This window comes from Lithobates pipiens, unplaced genomic scaffold (genome assembly GCF_037356315.1).
Source record: "Lithobates pipiens isolate NorthernLeopardFrog02 unplaced genomic scaffold, aLitPip1_a1.2 Scaffold_27, whole genome shotgun sequence".
NCBI classification, from domain to species: Eukaryota; Metazoa; Chordata; class Amphibia; order Anura; family Ranidae; genus Lithobates; species Lithobates pipiens.
The window spans coordinates 6723748-6742891 of NW_027507788.1; the positions used below are offsets into that span (position 1 = coordinate 6723748).

A 19144-nucleotide genomic window follows, 5' to 3' on the forward strand; every position below is an offset into this window, starting at 1 on the left:
CCCACCATTGGTATCAGTGGGAGGAACAGTGCTCCATCATTGGTGTCAGTGGGAGGAATAGTGCCACATCATTGGTGTGAATGGGAGATATAGTGCCCCATCATTGGTGTTAGTGGGAGGGGTAGTGCCCCATCATTGGTGTCAGTGGGAGGAATAGTGCCCCATCATTGACGTGAATGGGAGGAATAGTGCTCCATCATTGGTGTCAGTGGGAGGAATAGTGCGCCATCATTGGTGTCAGTGGGGGGGAATAGTTCCCCATCATTTCTGTCTGTGGGAGGAATAGTTCCCCATCATTGGTGTCAGTGGGAGGAGTAGTGCCCCATCACTGGTGTCAGTGGGAGGAATAGTGCCCCACCACTGGTATTAGTGGGAGAAATAGTGCCCCATCATTGGTGTCAGTGGGAGGAATAGTGCCCCATCATTGGTCTTAGTGGGAGGAATAGTGCCCCATCATTGGTGTCAGTGGCAGGAATAGTACCCCATCATTGGTCTCAGTGGAAGGAATAGTGCCTCATCATTGGTGTCAGTCGAAGGAGTAGTGCTACATCATGGTGTCAGTGGGAGGAATAATGCCCCATCATTGGTCTCAGTTGAAGGAATAGTGCCCCACCATTGGTCTTAGTGGGAGGAATAGTACCCCAAGGGCCAAATAAAGGCAAGCAAGGGGCCACATCCATCCCAAGGGCTGCAGTTTGAAGACCACTGGTCTATAGAAAACAAGGTTTGTACCGGCAGCATTGGGCGTTCCTTCGCTGTCTTCATTGTCTGGCAGTCCTGAGCGGTTTCGGTCGCGGTCGCAGTTCACCAGCAGGATGGCTCCTCTCCCATTGGGCCCCCAAGTCCACGTGTCCTGGTGATGAGCGAAACAAAGTCAGATGTTCTATTTGTATACAATGTTCCATTTGGAGCATTCGTGTTTCCCAGGTTTGTCGCTTTATATTATCAGTGTTGCCATTTTTTATAGTATCGATTTTCTGCATGCTTGGGTTACTAAAGAGATCCGGTCTTGACTAGACTTTTGTGTAATTTGGTATTTCAGTCCCCAGTAATTCAAACAGCGATCACTTTTATTTTCATCTCATTTTGCTTGGCATACTTTGGCTGGGAACAGTTCAGGAGATTAGATCTTAGAAGCCCCCTAGTGGTTGCCCCCCACCAATATTAATGACACATGCTGTCTACCAGCCCCGTAGTGTACATAATGCCATGTACAAGCAGACAGCAAAGGTCTGACGGAACGAATCCGTTGGTCAATTCGACCGTGTGCGGACTTCATCGGAACTTTGCTGTCGAAAGATCAGACGGACTTTAGATTTAGAACATGTTTCAAATCTTTCCGACGGACTCGAGTCCTGCTCAGGTCAGGGTTCTGGGAAGACGCAGGGCACACATACAGCAGCAGAGATTTCAACGTCATTACCTTGTTTTTCATTCCTCGGCTCACAAAACCGATCCGGTTCACATCCGCATCCAGGGAAATAGCTGCAAACACAAGAACATTGAGATCAGACTGATGGCCCCCTGGTATGGTGCTTCTGTTTTGGAATTACTTAGCAGAAGACAATTAAAGACATAAGTAACTATACTGTGTAGCTTTTCACCCTTTCCAACTGAACTGTCTCAACACACCCTACATTATATATTCTACAGGACTTTCAATTCAACAACAGCTGGAGATTCGCAGGTTGGAAAAGTCTTGGCTTCACGGTGGAGAAAATCCATGGAGGGTTTGGTGATGACCTCCTGGATATAGAAGACACTCACCCACACTTGTCACGTACAGAACGATGCTACTCACAGGGTCCGACCCCTGAGAAATGTAATAGGAGACCTTCACCTGGGAAAAAACAACAAAAATGGAACAATTGTTTATAAATGATTGATTGGTAAAAAGTTTTTTTTTTTTTTTTTTGTATGCTGTCCACACATGACTATCATGATACAAATTCAATGGAGTTACAGTTACAGGGAGGGTTAGTGTTTGGATTACCGGGAGGGTAAGCGTTGAGGTTAAGGGGTGGTTAGTGTTTGGGTTACAGAGGGGGTTAGTGTTGGGGTTACAGGGAGAGTTAATTTTGGGGTTACAGGGAGGGTTAATGTTGGGGTTATGAGGAGGGTTAGTGTTGACGTTACAGGGAGGGTTAATGTTGGGGTTACAAGGAGGGTTAGTGTTGACGTTACAGGGAGGGTTAGCGTTGGGGTTACGAGGAGGGTAATGTTGGGGTTATGGTGAGGGTAAGTGTTGGGGTTACGGGGAGGGTTAGTATTAGTGTTACAGTGAGGGTTAGTGTTGGAGTTATGGGGAGGGTTTAGTGTTAAGGTTACTGAAAGGGTTCGTTATAGGGCTACAAGGAGGGTTAGTTTTAGGGTTATGGGGAGGGTTAGTGTTGGGGTTTATGGGGAGGGTTCATTTTGGGGTTACAGGGAGAGTTAGTGTGAGGAATTACTGAGAGGGTTAGTTTTAGAGTTACAGGGAGAGTTAGTGTGAGGATTATGGGGAGGGTTAGTGTTGGAGTTACAGAGAGGGTTAGTGTTGGGGTTACAGGGAGGGTTTGTGGCCTTACAGGGGGTTAATGTTGGAGTTACAGGGAGGGGTTAGTGTTGGGGTTACAGGGAGGGGTTAGTGTTAGGGTTACAGGGAGTGTTATTGTTATAGTTACAGGAATGGTTAGTATTGAAGTTACGGGGAGGGTTAATGTTGGGATTATGGGGAGGGTTAATGTTGAGGTTATGGGAAGGGATAATGTTGGGGTTACGGGGAGGCTTAGTCTTGGAGTTGCATGGAGGGTTACGAGGAGGATTAGTTTTGGGGTTATGGGGAGGGTTAGTGTGAGGATTACTATGAGGGTTAGTTTTAGGGTTACAGGAAGAGTTAGTGTTAGGATTATATGGAGAGTTACTGTTAGAGCTATAAGGTGAGTTAGCGGTATGGGGAACATTAGTGTTAGGGTTACAGGGAGGGTTAGTGTTAAGGTAACAAGAAAAGCTAGTATTGGGGTTACATGGATGGTTAGTGTTAGGGTTGTAGGGAAGGTGCCCCCCCCCCATCCATGCTTCTGGCCCCCTTATCTACATGCGGGGTGCCAAAGGCATGGATTCCAATGTTTTTTTTTTCTTGTTTTTTTTTTAGAAGCACGTAATTAGAGCTGGAGGCTCTAATAGGCTTAAAAAATGGGGGGCTCGGAGCACTACGCCCCAACCCCACCCAGTTGTGTGACAATAGAAAATTAATATTCGCTACTGTCTTTCTGATTCTCCACCAGGCCAATCAGGAAGCGGGTCCTTGTTTGCCACCCCCTCAAAAAATATACCACCAGCTGCCAGTGACAAGTAGAGAAAATATTGAAGTTGCAGAAGGATTAGTAATGTTAGGATTATAAGGAGGTTTAGCACCGGGGTTACTGGGATGGTTAGTGTTAGAATTATAAGGAGGGTTAGTGTCAAGCGTATACAGAGGATTTGTAATAGGGTTACAGGAAAGGTTTGTATCAAGCTCAGTGTTAAATTCACACACTCCACCGGTGTGTAAAAAGCTGGGTCACCTTGCCGTCATTCAGGTGTCGGCTGGGCTCGTTGGGTGAAATATGAACTTTGACCCCCTTATCAATCGGCCACTTTTCTCCCTTTCCCGGCTTCTTGATGGTTTTGGAGTTGTAGACCATGAAGACATCGATGTTGCTGGTTCCGCGAACGTCGAAGAAATCGGCCCTTCTGGGAACAATGCTGGAAAAAGGACAAAGAATAAGTAAAACATAACCCAACCATTGTGACATAGATGGGGCAGCGATGACCCTAAGAACCGCAGAAGGGTGGAGCCCACGTAACATGGAACCATGATATATGTCTGCATGGTTCATAAAGAGAATTTATACTTCAAATAGTACAAATTATTATTGCATATAAAAATACTTGGGTGCTGAAAATCTACGTAAACGCATGGCGAATCTATCCGCACAGCGGCGCTCTGTTGTTGTTCTGTATGTGATGAAGAGTTATCTTTTTTTTTTTAGATGTTTATTGAAGAACAAGGTTAGGACTCAGGGTAAGGGTTTTCCCTAGAAGAACAAGGTTAGGACTTAGGGTTTTCCCTAGAAGAACAAGGTTAGGACTTCAGGTTAGGGTTAGGGTTTTCCATTGAAGAACAAGGTTAGGACTTCAGGTTAGGGTTTTCCCTTGAAGAACAAGGTTAGGACTTAGGGTTAGGGTTTTCCCTTGAAGAACAATGTTAGGACTTCAGGTTAGGGTTAGGGTTTTCCCTAGAAGAACAAGGTTAGAACTTTGGGTTAAGGTTTTCCCTTGAAGAACAAGGCTAGGACTTCGGGTTAGGATTTTCCCTTGAAGAACAAGGTTAGGACTTAGGTTTAGGGTTTTCCCTAGAAGAACAAGGTTAGGACTTAGGGTTTTCCCTAGAAGAACAAGGTTAGGACTTCAGGTTAGGGTTAGGGTTTTCCATTGAAGAACAAGGTTAGGACTTCGAGTTAGGGTTTTCCCTTGAAGAACAAGGTTAGGACTTCAGGTTAGGGTTAGGGTTTTCCCTAGAAGAACAAGGTTAGAACTTTGGGTTAAGGTTTTCCCTTGAAGAACAAGGCTAGGACTTCGGGTTAGGATTTTCCCTTGAAGAACAAGGTTAGGACTTAGGTTTAGGATTTTCCCTAGAAGAACAAGGTTAGGACTTTGGGTTAGGGTAAGGGTTTTCCCTTGAAGAACAAGGTTAGGACTTAGGGTTAGGGTTTTCCCTTAAAGAACAAGGTTAGGACTTCGGGTTAGTGTTAGGGTTTTCCCTTGAAGAACAAGGTTAGGACTTCGGGTTAGTGTTAGGGTTTTCCCTTGAAGAACAAGGTTAGGACTCAGGAATTGGAATAGGGACCTGCTCCAAAGGTCAGAACACATGTCACCGGAGGTCAAGGGTCAAGAGTCTTGGCTGACCCATCCCCACCTTAGTGTTCTGCCTACCCCAACTAAGTCGTTGAACGAACAAGTTGGGGAATGAACAGGTTGGGGAAAGCGTTAGGGTTAGGGTTTTCCCTTGAAGAACAAAGTTAGGACTTAGGGTTAGGGTTTTCGCTTGAGGAACAAGGTTAGGACTCAGGGATTGAAATAGGGACCTGCTCCAAAGGTCAGAAGGCGTGTCCCCAGAGGTCAAGGGTCAAAAGGCGTGGCTGACCCACCCCCACCAAAGTGTTCCGCCTACCCCAACTATGTCGGGGTATGAATTCCAATTCCAGGTAAATACAATGCTACATTCAGTGTAAACAACGTTTACGTTGCATCATTGGATAGCTGAAATCCGAAGAATTATAATTAATGTGCCATCTATCATCATCTGATTTTTATTTCCTCATAAAACTCAATTTTATAGCGGAGTCAGTGGCTCCGAGCACATTCCTGAGACACGGAAGAGAAAGTGCGGTCGCTGATTTATTTTTTTAACTGAAAATTAAGTTTTATTAAAAGAAATAAAAACACAGAACAGAAATAGAAAACCATTCAGATAAGGTGATGCCGAGACTGCCTCGTGCGGTCACTGATTTCTACAAGTGGATGATTTCCCTGGGTGGAGAGACCGAGGAGCCTACAAAGTGACCGCATTCTAATCCACCGGCCCATAAACTCCCATGGTGAGAGGATCACACACAACATAACATGCACCAAAATGTTTGTTATCAGGATACATTGTAATAATACCCAACAAATGTAACTAATCCTCATCATCTGATAAACATTCTCCACCCATAAATATACAATACAAGCGACTGTCCACAGATCCTTATCCTTATATTAACAAATAATTATCCCTGAACAAGCACAACGATATTTACTAATATAAAGAGATGTATTATAATAGATAAGAAAACACAATATAAAGTATGAAAACATTACACCCAGAAATCAAGTCCATACAGAATAGGAACTGATACCGAGAATTACACCCGACATACAGGACAAGAGAAGTGGTACTGTGCAGAGTCCATACATACAGAATAGGAACTGATACCGAGAATTACACCCGACATACAGGACAAGAGAAGTAGTACTGTGCAGAGTCCATACATACAGAATAAGAACAGATACTGAGAATTACAGCCGGCATACAGGACAAGAGAAGTGGTACTGTGCAGAGTCCATACATACAGAATAAGAACAGATACTGAGAATTACACCCACCATACAGGACAAGAGAAGTGGTACTGTGCAGAGTCTACATACAGAATAAGAACAGATACCGAGAATTACACCCGACATACAGGACAAGAGAAGTAGTACTGTGCAGAATCCATACATACAGAATAAGAACAGATACTGAGAATTACACCCGGAATACAGGACAAGAGAAGAGGTACTGTACAGAGTCCATATATACAGAATAAGAACAGATACCGAGAATTACAGCCGACATACAGGACAAGAGAAGTAGTACTGTGCAGAATCCATACATACAGAATAAGAACAGATACTGAGAATTACACCCGGAATACAGGACAAGAGAAGTAGTACTGTACAGAGTCCATATATACAGAATAAGAACAGATACCGAGAATTACACCCGACATACAGGACAAGAGAAGTAGTACTGTGCAGAATCCATACATACAGAATAAGAACAGATACTGAGAATTACACCCGGAATACAGGACAAGAGAAGTAGTACTGTACAGAGTCCATATATACAGAATAAGAACAGATACCGAGAATTACACCCGACATACAGGACAAGAGAAGTAGTACTGTGCAGAGTCCATACATACAGAATAAGAACAGATACCGAGAATTACACCCACCATACAGTACAAGAGAAGTGGTACTGTGCAGAGTCTACATACAGAATAAGAACAGATACCGAGAATTACACCCGACATACAGGACAAGAGAAGTGGTACTGGGCAGAGTCCATACATACAGAATAAGAACAGATACCGAGAATTACACCTGACATACAAGACAAGAAAAGTGGTACTGTGCAGAGTCCATACATACAGAATAAGAACAGATACCGAGAATTACAGCCGGCATACAGGGCAAGAGAAGTGGTACTGTGCAGAGTCCATACATACAGAATAAGAACAGATACTGAGAATTACACCCGACATACAGGACAAGAGAAGTGGTACTGTGCAGAGTCTACATACAGAATAAGAACAGATACTGAGAATTACACCCACCATACAGGACAAGAGAAGTGGTACTGTGCAGCATCTATTTACAACCTTTAACTTCCATGAACAATCTATTATCATGTAAGCTCTAATAATATGTAGAATATAAATGCATATATGGATGATTGCATGGGGTGGAGCAATGTGTCACTCAGCAAGTCAGCAGATAGCTATTATGGATGGTAATAATTCTGCGGCCCGTGCTGAGCCATCTCCATACAGAAGTCATGTGTCACCAGCTATCAATCGTTCCCGTGTCCCCGTCACCAACATTACTGTCATGTGGATTGTTATTGTAACCTATGGATGATCTCAGGAATTATGTGAGGCATTTGATGTGTGACACGCCTCTTATATTTGTATGGAATCTCATTGTAATGATTATTTAGGACAGAAAAGGTCACAGCCGTTCCTTCGGGTGGATGGGACCTCTGGACTGTCATGGATTCTTAGAGCTGAGGGAGAATCGAGTCATGATTATTAAATAAGTCAAATAGCTTTCCTTTTTTTAGTTGCATATTATAGGGTTGGGGTTAAATCCTTTGTTGTGTTGCCACCTGTGTCCCATTGAGTACATTTCCCCTCTCTTCCTGTCCCAGAGCCACCACAGGAAGTGTGAGCAAATTTCCCCAAAAGTGACAGAGAAATCCCTTCTTATATAGTTGTCACTGCAACAAGTGTCACCGTTAGAAGATTTAACCACTAATCTTGTTCTGATGACAACATCACAGAGCCCTCCAATCACACAGTCCCCCCCCCCCCCCCATCACAGAGCCCTCCAATCACATAGTCCCCCATCACAGAGCCCTCCAGTAACACAGTCCCCCATCACAGAACCGTCCAATCACACAGTCCCCCCCATCACAGAGCCCTCCAATCACATAGTCCTCCATCACAGAACCGTCCAATCACATAGTCCCCCATTGCAGAGCCCTCCAATCACATAGTCCCCATCACAGAACCCTCCATTCACGTAGTCTCCCATCACAGAACCCTCCAATCACATAGTCCCCCATCACAGAGCCCTCCAGTAAAACAATCCCCCATCACAGAGCCCTCCAATCACACAGTCCCCCATCACAGAGCCCTCCAATCACAGTCCCCTATCAGAGAACCCTCCAATCACAGAGTCCCCCATCACAGAGCCCTCCAATCACACAGTCCCCCATCACAGAGCCCTCCAATCACATAGTCCCCCATCACAGAGCCCTCCAATCACATAGTCCCCCATCACAGAGCCCTCCAATCACATAGTCCCCCATCACAGAGCCCTGCAATCACATAGTCCCCCATCACAGAGCCCTTCAATCACATAGTCCCCCATCACAGAGCCCTTCAATCACACAGTCCCCCATCACAGAGCCCTCCAATCACATAGTCCCCCATCACAGAGCCTTCCAATCACACAGTCCCCCATCATAGAGCCCTCCAATCACAGAGTCCCCCATCACAGAGCCCTCCAATCACATAGTCCCCCATCACAGAGCCCTGCAATCACATAGTCCCCCATCACAGAGCCCTTCAATCACACAGTCCCCCATCAGAGAACCCTCCAATCACATAGTCCCCCATCAGAGAGCCCTCCAATCAAACATTCTCCCATCAGAGAGCCCTCCAATCACAGAGTGCCCCATCACAGAGCCACCCAATCACACCGTTTCTTCATCACAGAGACCTCCATTTACAAGGTCTCCTATCACAGAGCCCTCCAATCACACTGTTTCTTCATCACATATCACTCCAATCATACAGTTCCTTCATCACAGAGCCCTCCAATCACACAGCCTCCCTCATCACAGAGCCCTCCAATCACACTGTCCCTATCACAGGCCCTGATAGTGGGAAAACTGGAGGAACTCAAATGGCACCTTAGAGTGCCACAGCACCCTGGTCAGTGGCAGCCCATCCATACGGGACGCCCGGCCCCTAATCTACATGCATAGCGCTGGACACATGGACTCCAACAGGGTTTTTTTTGGCCAATGGTCCCAGGCTGCACGAGGAGGGTGCCAAGATGGCGCTGGATCGCCACCCAGTGTCTACGGCCTCTTCTTCCTACTCGGCCCCATTGTCACATGCAGACTCCCTGCTGGGAGACCATCTCCCGAGTTAGTTTGCTCTCTCCCCCCCCCCCCCCCCCCTGAAATATTTAGCACCGGCCATCACATAAGCAGAACCTGGACGTACATTCAGTAAATATGGCCTCTCCCATGTGAATCAATAATGACAAATGATACACAGAAATAAAATTTTTTTTCTTAATAATTCAGGGCTTGGTGACACTATTGTTACTGCTGTAGCGTTCACATTAGCACGCCTATTACTACCACAATACACGGTCCTGTGCGTTCAGTGCGTTTGGTCCAATGACATTTATTCTGAATGGCACCCCAATGCACCTTCCAGGACACAAAGAGATTACTTTTACTGTCATGTGTTAAATCAGGTGGAGGACAGAAAACATGACATCACTGCGATCATTTCCTACCCTGTGATCACCGCATACAAAGCCTCCATCGATACAGGAGACAGGTGCAGGGGGCGGAGTCAAGCTTCAAACCCTCTGCACCCTGTGCTATATACAGTATCTGATTGACAAGTTGTCAGGCTACGCCCACTTCGGGTGGATTTAGTCACCCAGGAATGTGGAGGGTCATACTGCTGGAACCTGAATTATATAAAATGACATAAATCAGATTTCATAGAGAGAGACCAATCACGGGAGGACTTTTCAGGCAACAAATGATATTCAATAAATTAAAATAAAGTTTATCCTCTAAGAACTAACATTTTGAAGCAGGGACAGAGCTTTGTTCCCCGATACCAAGAAGTGCCTGAACAAGGACCTCCATGGTGGGATCAGTGAGGACTATGTTCGTGAAAGCTGCAGATTTAAAAATTCTGACATTGTAAGGCTTATATGGGATTTTAGTCATTGCTATTACATATACTTAAGAGGTCAGGTGGTGCTTATTGCATCCAGCATTATTACACCAATACAGATATGTTACCAACTTCAGGAGAATTTTGCTCAATCTCAACAGGCAATGTGTTCCCCGGAACAATGACCTAATTCTCTAGAGGCGACTGACCACAACAGCTCGGTCTTGGTTCCTTGTAACTCTCTGACCTAATTCCCGCCATACTCAGATTACCAACCATAATCTATATGGGAAAATGTTTAGAGACAACTGACCACCACACCTAGATATTCTATTGGACACCCAATTTCAAACCGTGCCATCCATTAATATGGAGTTGCCCCTCTCTCCCCCATGGCCATAAATATGGAGTTGTCCCTCAATCTACCATGGCCATAGAATGGAGTTGCTCCTTCTTCCCCCATGGCCATTAATTCTGAGTTGCCTCTCCTTCCCATATGGTCATATTATAAACTTGCCCCTGTCTCCCCCATGGCCACAATATGGAGTTGTCCCTCAATCCCCTATGGTCGTTTTATAGAGTTGCCCCTCCTTCCCTCATGGCATTAATATACAGTTGCTCCTCCATCCCCCTTGACCATATTATGGGATTGCCCCTTCTCCCCCTGGCCATTAATATGCAGTTGCTCCTCCTTCCTTTGCATGCAGTCAATGGAAATAGGTCCTGAAGAAGCGATAGCGAAATGTTGACCTTTCTTTGACTCAGTAGTAATAGGGGAATCTACTATCTTCATATACACCTGTGGTTATACCAATGAGAGCTCTATTTTCTCTTGTTTTTACTTTGTACATATTTTTTATCCTTGTGTAACATTAAATAAACAATTATTTTTGTAAAACTATATAGTGTTCCTTTCTGGTACCGGTAAAGTCCGCTCAATTGTCCAAAAAATGTTTCTAACAGTTTTCAATGGATGTGGTACTCCTTAGCTATTTCTTTATAAACATTGCTCTTCCTTCCCAATGACAAGCAATATGGAGTTGCCCCCTCCTTCCCCCATGGCCATAATATAGAGTTGTCTCTTCTTTCCCCACGGCCATTAATCCATTAATATGGAGTTGCTTCTCCTTCCCCCATGGCAATTAATATGCAGTGGCCCCTGCCTCCCCCACAGCCATTAATATGGAGTTGATCCTCCTTCCCAATGACAAGTAATTTGGGGTTAGATCTCCTTCAGCCATGGCCATAATATGGAGTTGACCCTTCTTCCCCCACCACCATTAATATGGAGTTGCTCCTCCTTCCCAATGACCAGTAATATAGGGTTACCTCTACTTCCCCATGGCCATTAAGATGGAGATGCCCTTCCTTTCCCCATGACCACAGTATGGATTTGCCCCTCCTTCCCCAGTGGCCATTAATATAAAGTTGCCACTCCTTCCTCAGGGCCAATAATATGGAGTGGCCCCTCCTTCCCCCATGGTCATAGTATGAATCCGACCCTTCTTTCCCCATGGCCAATAATATAGAGCTGCAGCTTCTTCCCCCATTGCATTAATATGGAATTACCCCTCCTTTCCCATGGATATACAATTAAGTTGCCCCTCCTTCCCCCATGGTCAAAAATATGGAGCTGGCCCTCCTTCCCCTATGGTCATAGTATAAAGTTGCCCCTCTTTTCCCCATGGCTATTAACATGGAGTTGCCCCTCCTATCACCATGGCCAATAACATAGAGCTGCCCCCTGTCACGGATCCCCCGTCGCACTCCGCTTGAGTGCTTCTGTCAGTACACAGCTTCCTCCAGTATGAATATAGATATCAGATATTCCAACCTCTGATAACCACAAAACAAGACAATACTCGTTTGGTTGCTCACCATGAACGGCTTATTAGAACAAGAATACGGTCTTATATACAGTTGAAGAGGAGTTGAAGAGGAGGTTCCCCCCTCCTTGCTCATATTACTCTAACAATACACCTGTATCCAGAAACATAAAATTAACATGAGCTAATTAACTAGTCCCTTTAAAGCAGCCGAGGTGACTCTGTGCCCACCTGGCCATTGTTGTGATTGATCTGCTGAGGAAGACCATTCAGAGGTTGATACATGTGCAGAGGAGAGCCTATGACGTTGCACAGCCATGGCGGCGAGCGAGCGGACGCTCTCAATACATGTAACAAGCAAATTTTTGTTTTTATATCTAGCAAGTGTCCACTTTTAGTGAGTTTTTAAATAAAAGTTTTATAGCAGAGAGCACTATGTCGGCTGTGTTTTTGATTACATGAGTACCTTGAAGTGGAGCAACAGCTGAATAATCTTGGAGATCAACCCCCCCCGATCTGTTTGGACACATTGGGTGGAGTGCAGATTGTGAAAGGGAGAAATTGTACAGCTGAGAGAAAGAAAATATGTTTGGGGAGTGAAAATAAAGAGTTCATTTGAGTCTTCCTGACTCATCCTTGAGGTGAGCAGATTAAATAGCTGGTGGTGGTTTGCATAAGCAATAAGAATTAATGAGAAGCACGTGGTATGATAATAACACTGGAGCACTACTATCAAGATTGATATTTAATTTATGGGACATTTATTATAAATTGTTTATGAATTTTAATTTTATTCCATGTATACATAGCACTAAGTATAGCATTGAACTATCACTGTAGTAGCGTTGCACTGCATGCGTGTGTCTTTTGGTACACACACACACATTTTATATATATATATATACACACACACACATTGTTGTGATTAATCAAGATTTCCCTACAGGTCAGACTTGTTGTTGTCACTGAGCTTCTAGATTATACATTATCATAAGGATAAACACAGGACACCTTCACACAATAGCAGGAGACCACCAGTAGCAGACGGATCGTCTCCTACATTGTACAAAGGCCAATGTAATCAGCTCTTTCAGTTAACATATTGAGTTCAGAATCAAACAAACCAATAATAGTCTTTATATATGTCGTGGGAGATATTGTGAATAAATATTATTGTCCCATTTTAAGTAATCCAAGCCACATTTTCTCAGTCATCCTGCACCCCTAATGGACACAGGGTAACTTAGACATAGGAAGTGCATGGGGAGCCGAAACAAGGGTTTGGGCTCACTCCATCATGCCGTTGGGAATCTGGGCTGACTGCCAAGCATCCCTGGGGTATACAGGAGGAGACTGAGGTCCCATCCACCTTTACAGGAAATCCATCCTCTGTTAGTTGAGGGTAGAGGCCAGCAGCACTCTGCCCTGTTGCCAGCACTTCTGCTGGGAACCCCACACCATCTGCCCTGGCTAACTTTCAGGGAGGGAGGCCGACTGCCCCAGCTCCCTGGAACTCTGTAGTTGTTGCCGGTGCTGGGCAGAAGTTGGTAGCACTCTGCCTGGTTGCCAGCTCTTCTGCTGGGTTTATGATAGTGGAGACCGCAGGCCCATCACCGACACCAGATCAACCTGCAGTTGTGAGGTGCCAATTGCATTCTCTCCTTGGGTGTAAGAGAACTATTAAAATACGTCTGGTGTGCACTCGTGTGTATGCGCGCGCTCATGGGCGACTGCAGATGCCCATAGGCACCAATGCGCATGCGCGACAGACTGCATGCATGCAAAGGAGCGCATCCCTAGTAACAATTGCTGCCAGACGGCCTATTTAAAGGATGCCCTGATCAATGCTGACTGGTTCTCAGCTGTTCCCTGATACCCTGCTTGATACCCGTTGCTGAACTTGGCTTTCCTTAGCCCTGCTTCTGGACTCTGTTATATTTCTGACTACTGGCTCCCAATTTGACCTTGCTTCTGCCTAATGCCTTGGTACCTTGCTGCCCGCCTGCAACTGAACCTGGCTATCCTAGTGACCTCGCTCCTGTTTCCTACTTGGCTCAAAACTACTATCCGAGTGTCTGGGACTACGGCCCTGCAACCTGCTGTGACTTCCTGCTGCAAGCCTGCCAGAAATGCTACATCGCCTGGTGTTCCAGTTCCGCAGTCCAAGAAGAGTGCCTCTTTAACCCCAGCTGACCCACGGTGCATGGCTGCCCTTCCCAATATGATGGTTCTCCTGCCTTTCCATGGTCACATCCTCTACTGCAAGTTTCCGGGTCTACACCTGCAGGCACTCGTGTTCCTTCTGTCCCTCGGTTCCTTCTGTTCCAATCTCAGCAGGACCTAGGTTGGAGATACAAGAGAGGCCGATATCATAATTTCAGTCTCCCTTCAGGAAACTGGAAACACAATGGCAGGAGACCACCAGTAGCAGATGGACTGTCACCTACATTGTACAGAGGCCCAGGGGCGTAACTATAGGGGGTGCAGCAGTTGCGACCGCAACTGGGCCCTGTGATGCAGGGGGCCCATGCAGCCCCCTCTACATATGGCCGGCAGCAGCATAGGTAGCTAGGGGTACCAGTGCACCATGCACACGGGTGGCTGGAGGTGGAGGGTCATTAGCAGAGCTCCATGCTCGACTATCTCACTGGCTGCTCTTTAGTTGTGCATTCCCCACATGACCTGTGTCCTCGGCCGCCTCCTCAGAGTACCTCTCTCCTGCTCCATGCATTGCCGCTCAGTCCGATGTCTGTTCTCCCCAGCCAGAGTCCCGCCCCCCCTGAGTCCGGCCCACACTGCACTGCATACTTCTCCTGGGTAAACAAACTTTAAGCACACAGATGCAGTGCAGTCCTATGAGAGCTCCCCGGAGGACACTGCAGGCTTGTCTGCCAGCCCCCCTCCTCCCCGTCATACACAGATGATGAAAGGTCTTTCTGGGAGATATGCTGATTTCCCATCCAGCACACTGGATGGAGCCCAGGCACACATGGATGAGTGTGCAGCCTACAGCTTGGCCATGGTGAGTGAGAGGACCCCATCCCCCCTACACCATTACATACCCCCTCCATCTCCCCCTGGGGACAGGGACCCCTTCTCATGTGGGGACAGGGACCCCCACCTCCCCTGGGGACAGGGACCCCTTCTCACCTGGGGCAGTAACTTCATCTGCCCTGGAGAAAAGGACCTCATCTCTTCTGGGGACGGGGACCCCATCCTGCCTAGGGACAGTCCCCCAATGGGGCACCTAAAAATAAAAACAATAAAAAAATAAAAACTACTGATACCAGTGGTGGAACTACAGGGCTCACAAAGGTCATACCTGTGACCACGCCCTGGAGTTCCACCGCCAGACTCGGAGGGAAGGGCCCTGGCTGGGGTTCAGGGGGGCCCTTCATGGTTTCTTGCATCGGGGCCCTGAAGGTTCTAGTTACGCCACTGCAGAGGCCAATGGGATCAGCTCTTTCAATTGTTCAGTTCAGAATCAAACAAACCAAGAATAGTCTTTATATATATCTTGGGAGATATTGTGTATACATATTACTGTCCCATTCTAAGTAATCCAAGCCGCATTTTCTCAGTCACCCTGTGCCCCTAATATAGATATAGGAGGTGCATTGGGGAGCTGAAACAAGGGTTTCCCCAATCTCTCCAAGGGATTCTGGGTTCCACGGGCCCTTCCGTCACACCCCCTTTCATGGCTATAACATCTTCAATTTTTGAGAAGAATATCCACATTATTTTGGAAGTAGTCTGAGAATTTGTGCCCATTAGCGAGGTCAAATTGAACCACAAAGGATAGCGCACACATATACAAAAAAAGGTTGCTTTCAAATCTTGCAAAGCTACCTAAAAACACCTGATCATAATAAGTAAATATGGGGATTTAATCACACCATATGGCCATACCATCCTTATCCCACCACTGAGTCAAAGTAACCCATAATCAGTGGGTCCTACACTATTCATAGAATGAGAGATAAGTCCCACTTCTCAAAACCATGGGGCATGCTCACTCCTTGCATGGGAGAAGTGTGCTAGCTGCAGATTGCTTGAACTGCACTAAAAAGGGACACCTCCTACAACTACTGGTGGATAAGTGGGTGGATTACATGGTTCTGAGAAGTGGGATTTATCTCTCATTTTATGAATAAGTCCTGAGCAGACTTCCTGGGTGGAGCACCTCACTCTTCCACACCATTAATTCATTATCAGTGTCCACCAGTAAGTAGTTATAGAAGGAGTCCCTTTATAGGGCATCTCCAACAGAGAAATCTGTAGCTAGCACAGGTCTTCCATGCAAGGAGTGAGTATGCCCCATGGTACTGATATTGGATAAGACCTACCTCAAAATTAGTGGTCCAGTTAATCCCAAAAGTGTTCAGTATGGTTAAGGTCAGGGCTCTGTGTAGGACACCTGAGTTCCTCCACACCAAACTGATCCCTAACATATATGGATAAATGTTTATAGACAACTGACTATTACACCTAGAAAATCTATTGGACATCTAATTTCAAACTGTACCATCCATTAATATGAAGGTGCCCCTCTTTCCCCCATGACCATGATATAGTAGCCTCCCCCCCCATAACTTCTTTCACTCTGAGAAATCTATCCACATGGTTTTGGAGGGTGTCTGTGGACATTTGTGCCCATGTGTCAGGTCACCTTGGGGCGAGGTGACAGATGCACACCGTAGGGATCAGGAGTGCACCGCAAGGTTGTGGACCCTACGGCTGACTGCTGCAGACGGGAGACAGATCCCACTGGGGTTAGAGCGTAAGATTCCCTGGGGCGTGGAGTCTAAGAGCCAGCAGGTGTTCACCAGCGCCTCTAGTGGTGAGGGTGGACTTGGCTGCAACTGGCTCCAGGTCGCGACCCCCAGGGTCCCCCAGCTCCCACCCACAGTAGGCAACAGGAGGATAGGGATAGTGAGGGACAAAGCCAAGGTCGGGGCCACAAGCAGACAGGAATAGTCAGGGACACGCCAAAAGGTCAGGATAAAAGGCAAACAGGGATAGTCAAGGACACGCCAAAGTCGGTAACGGAAAACAACAGAAGAGCACATGGCAGGAAACAGGAAGCTAAACACACAAAGGTTGATCAGCAGGGTTGGCCTGCAGTGCACAGGTTAATATAGAGTTCTCTGATAGGAGCTAGGGTGGAGTCATGCCAGAGGATGGATTACAAAAGCAGTCAGGTGAGGGTCGGCTGGTCTCTAGAGATGAACGCATGGAAACAGGTAAGCAGACCAACTCTATTGCATAACCATGACACCATGTGAGGTCAGGTACTAATGCTGGATGAGAAGACATGACTCAATTCATCCCAAAGGTGTTCAGTAGGTTTGAAGTCAGGGCTCTGTACAGGACACTCAAGATCCTTCGCACCAAACAGGTCACACCATGTCTTTATGGAGCTGGCTGCGTACAAAGGTCACAGCCATGGTGGGACACACAAGGGTCTTTAACCAAAATGTTACCCCAAGGATGGAGGAGCACAATTGTCTAAAACAGGTAGACAACCTCAGTCCTTGGGTACCCTTCAACAGGTCATGTTTTGGGAGTTTCCACTAGATTAAATAACTGTCATAAAAGTCAAGCCATTAAAAGCACCTGTGCAAGGTGTAGGAAAGTTCTGAAAACATGACCTGTTGGGGGTACTTGAGGTTGGGAACCACTGGTAAAAAAATGTTTCTATATACTTTAGCATTAATAACACCCTTTACTGGAAGCATCTCAACTCAACATTTAAAGGGCGTTGGTCATCTGGCCAAATATATAGTATACCTTATCCCATACCTCCCACAGGAGATGCTGGGGCTCAAAGTCTTATGCCGCGTACACACACGATCGGACTTTCAGGCAGACTTGGTCCGGCGGACCATTAGATCGTGTGTGGGCTCCAGCGGCCTTTTTTTCCCCAAAAGTCCAATGGACCTAGAAATAAAACCATTTGTCTGTGTGCTGGTCCGACGGACCAAATACTACGCAAGGGCAGCTATTGGCTACTGGCTATTGAACTTCCTTGTTTAGTCCCTTTTACGTCATCACGTTCAAAACGAGCGGACTTTCGAACGGACTTAGTCCAGTCGTGTGTGGCCAAGTCCGTTTCGTTCAGAAAGTCCATCGGACCTCCGCCGAAAGTCCGTCGGGAAGACCGTCGGACCTAGTCCGTTGAAAAGTCTGGTCGTGTGTACATTAGATCCCTTTCACACTGGGGCCCCTGCCATTGAATTCAGTGGGCAGTGCTGCGGACCATTTTGCTGGTCAAAGACCAGACCACTTTTTGCGATTCGGCACTGCGTCGCTTTAACTGACAATTGCGCGGTCGTGCGATGTGGCTCCCAAACAAAATTGACGTCCCACAAATAGAGCTTTCTTTTGGTGGTATTTGATCACCTCTGCGGTTTTAATTTTTTGCGCTATAAACAAAAATAGAGCGACAATTTTGAAAAAAATGCATTATTTTTTACTTTTTGTTATAATAAATATCCCCCAAAAATATATAAAAAAAAAATTTTTCCCTCAGTTTAGGCTGATACGTATTCTTCTACATATTTTTGGTAAAAAAAAAAAACGCAATAAGCGTTTATTGATTGGTTTGCGCAAAAGTTATAGCGTTTACAAAATAGGGGAATGTTTTATGGCATTTTTATTAATAATTTTTTTTTACTATTTATGATCAGCGATTTTTATTGTGACTGCGACATTATGGCGGACACATCGGACATTTTTGACACATTTTTTGGGACCATCGTCATTTATACAGCAATCAGTGCTATACCAAATGCACTGATTCCTGTGTAAATGACACTGGCAGTGAAGGGGTTAACCAGTGGGTGGCAGTGTAGAGGTTAAGTGTTCCTAGGGGTGTGTTACTAACTGTTGGGGGCTGGGCTTTAATTTAGTGAACACTGATCTCTGCTCCAATCACATGGAGCAGAGATCAGAGTCACTAGTTGCTAGGCAGAACGGGGAGATGCTGGCATTTCCTCGTTCAGCCGCCCCGTGAGACGATCGCAGGTATGCCCGTGGCGATCGAGTCCGCGGGACCCACGACCGGACTCACAGGAGTCCCGACCAGAACGCGAGTGCGGCGCGCTCGCGATGGCAGGGCGCCAAATTTAAAGGGACGTACAGGTACGCCCATTTGCCTGCCCGTGCCATTCTGCCGACGTACATCGGCGTGCGCTGGTCGGGGACCCAGTTAACCCTTTATTTGGGCACTAGCCCTGCTTGTGGCTGAAAAGCACTGCTATAACAGCGCTAGACCCC

The 19144-nt window shown here is 46.2% G+C and overlaps 1 protein-coding gene across 1 annotated transcript in view; it reads right to left on the bottom strand.

Moving 5' to 3' along the window:
* LOC143933453 (protein-arginine deiminase type-1-like) overlaps positions 1–19144 on the bottom strand; it is a 55162-nt gene that overhangs the window by 23909 nt on the left and 12109 nt on the right. The window contains exons 2-5 of the mRNA XM_077456358.1: positions 3546–3726; positions 1768–1840; positions 1424–1485; positions 733–853 (exon numbers count right to left, since the gene is read on the bottom strand). Of these exons, the coding sequence (XP_077312484.1) occupies positions 733–853; positions 1424–1485; positions 1768–1840; positions 3546–3726 (437 nt within the window). The remainder of the gene's footprint in view (positions 1–732; positions 854–1423; positions 1486–1767; positions 1841–3545; positions 3727–19144) is intronic.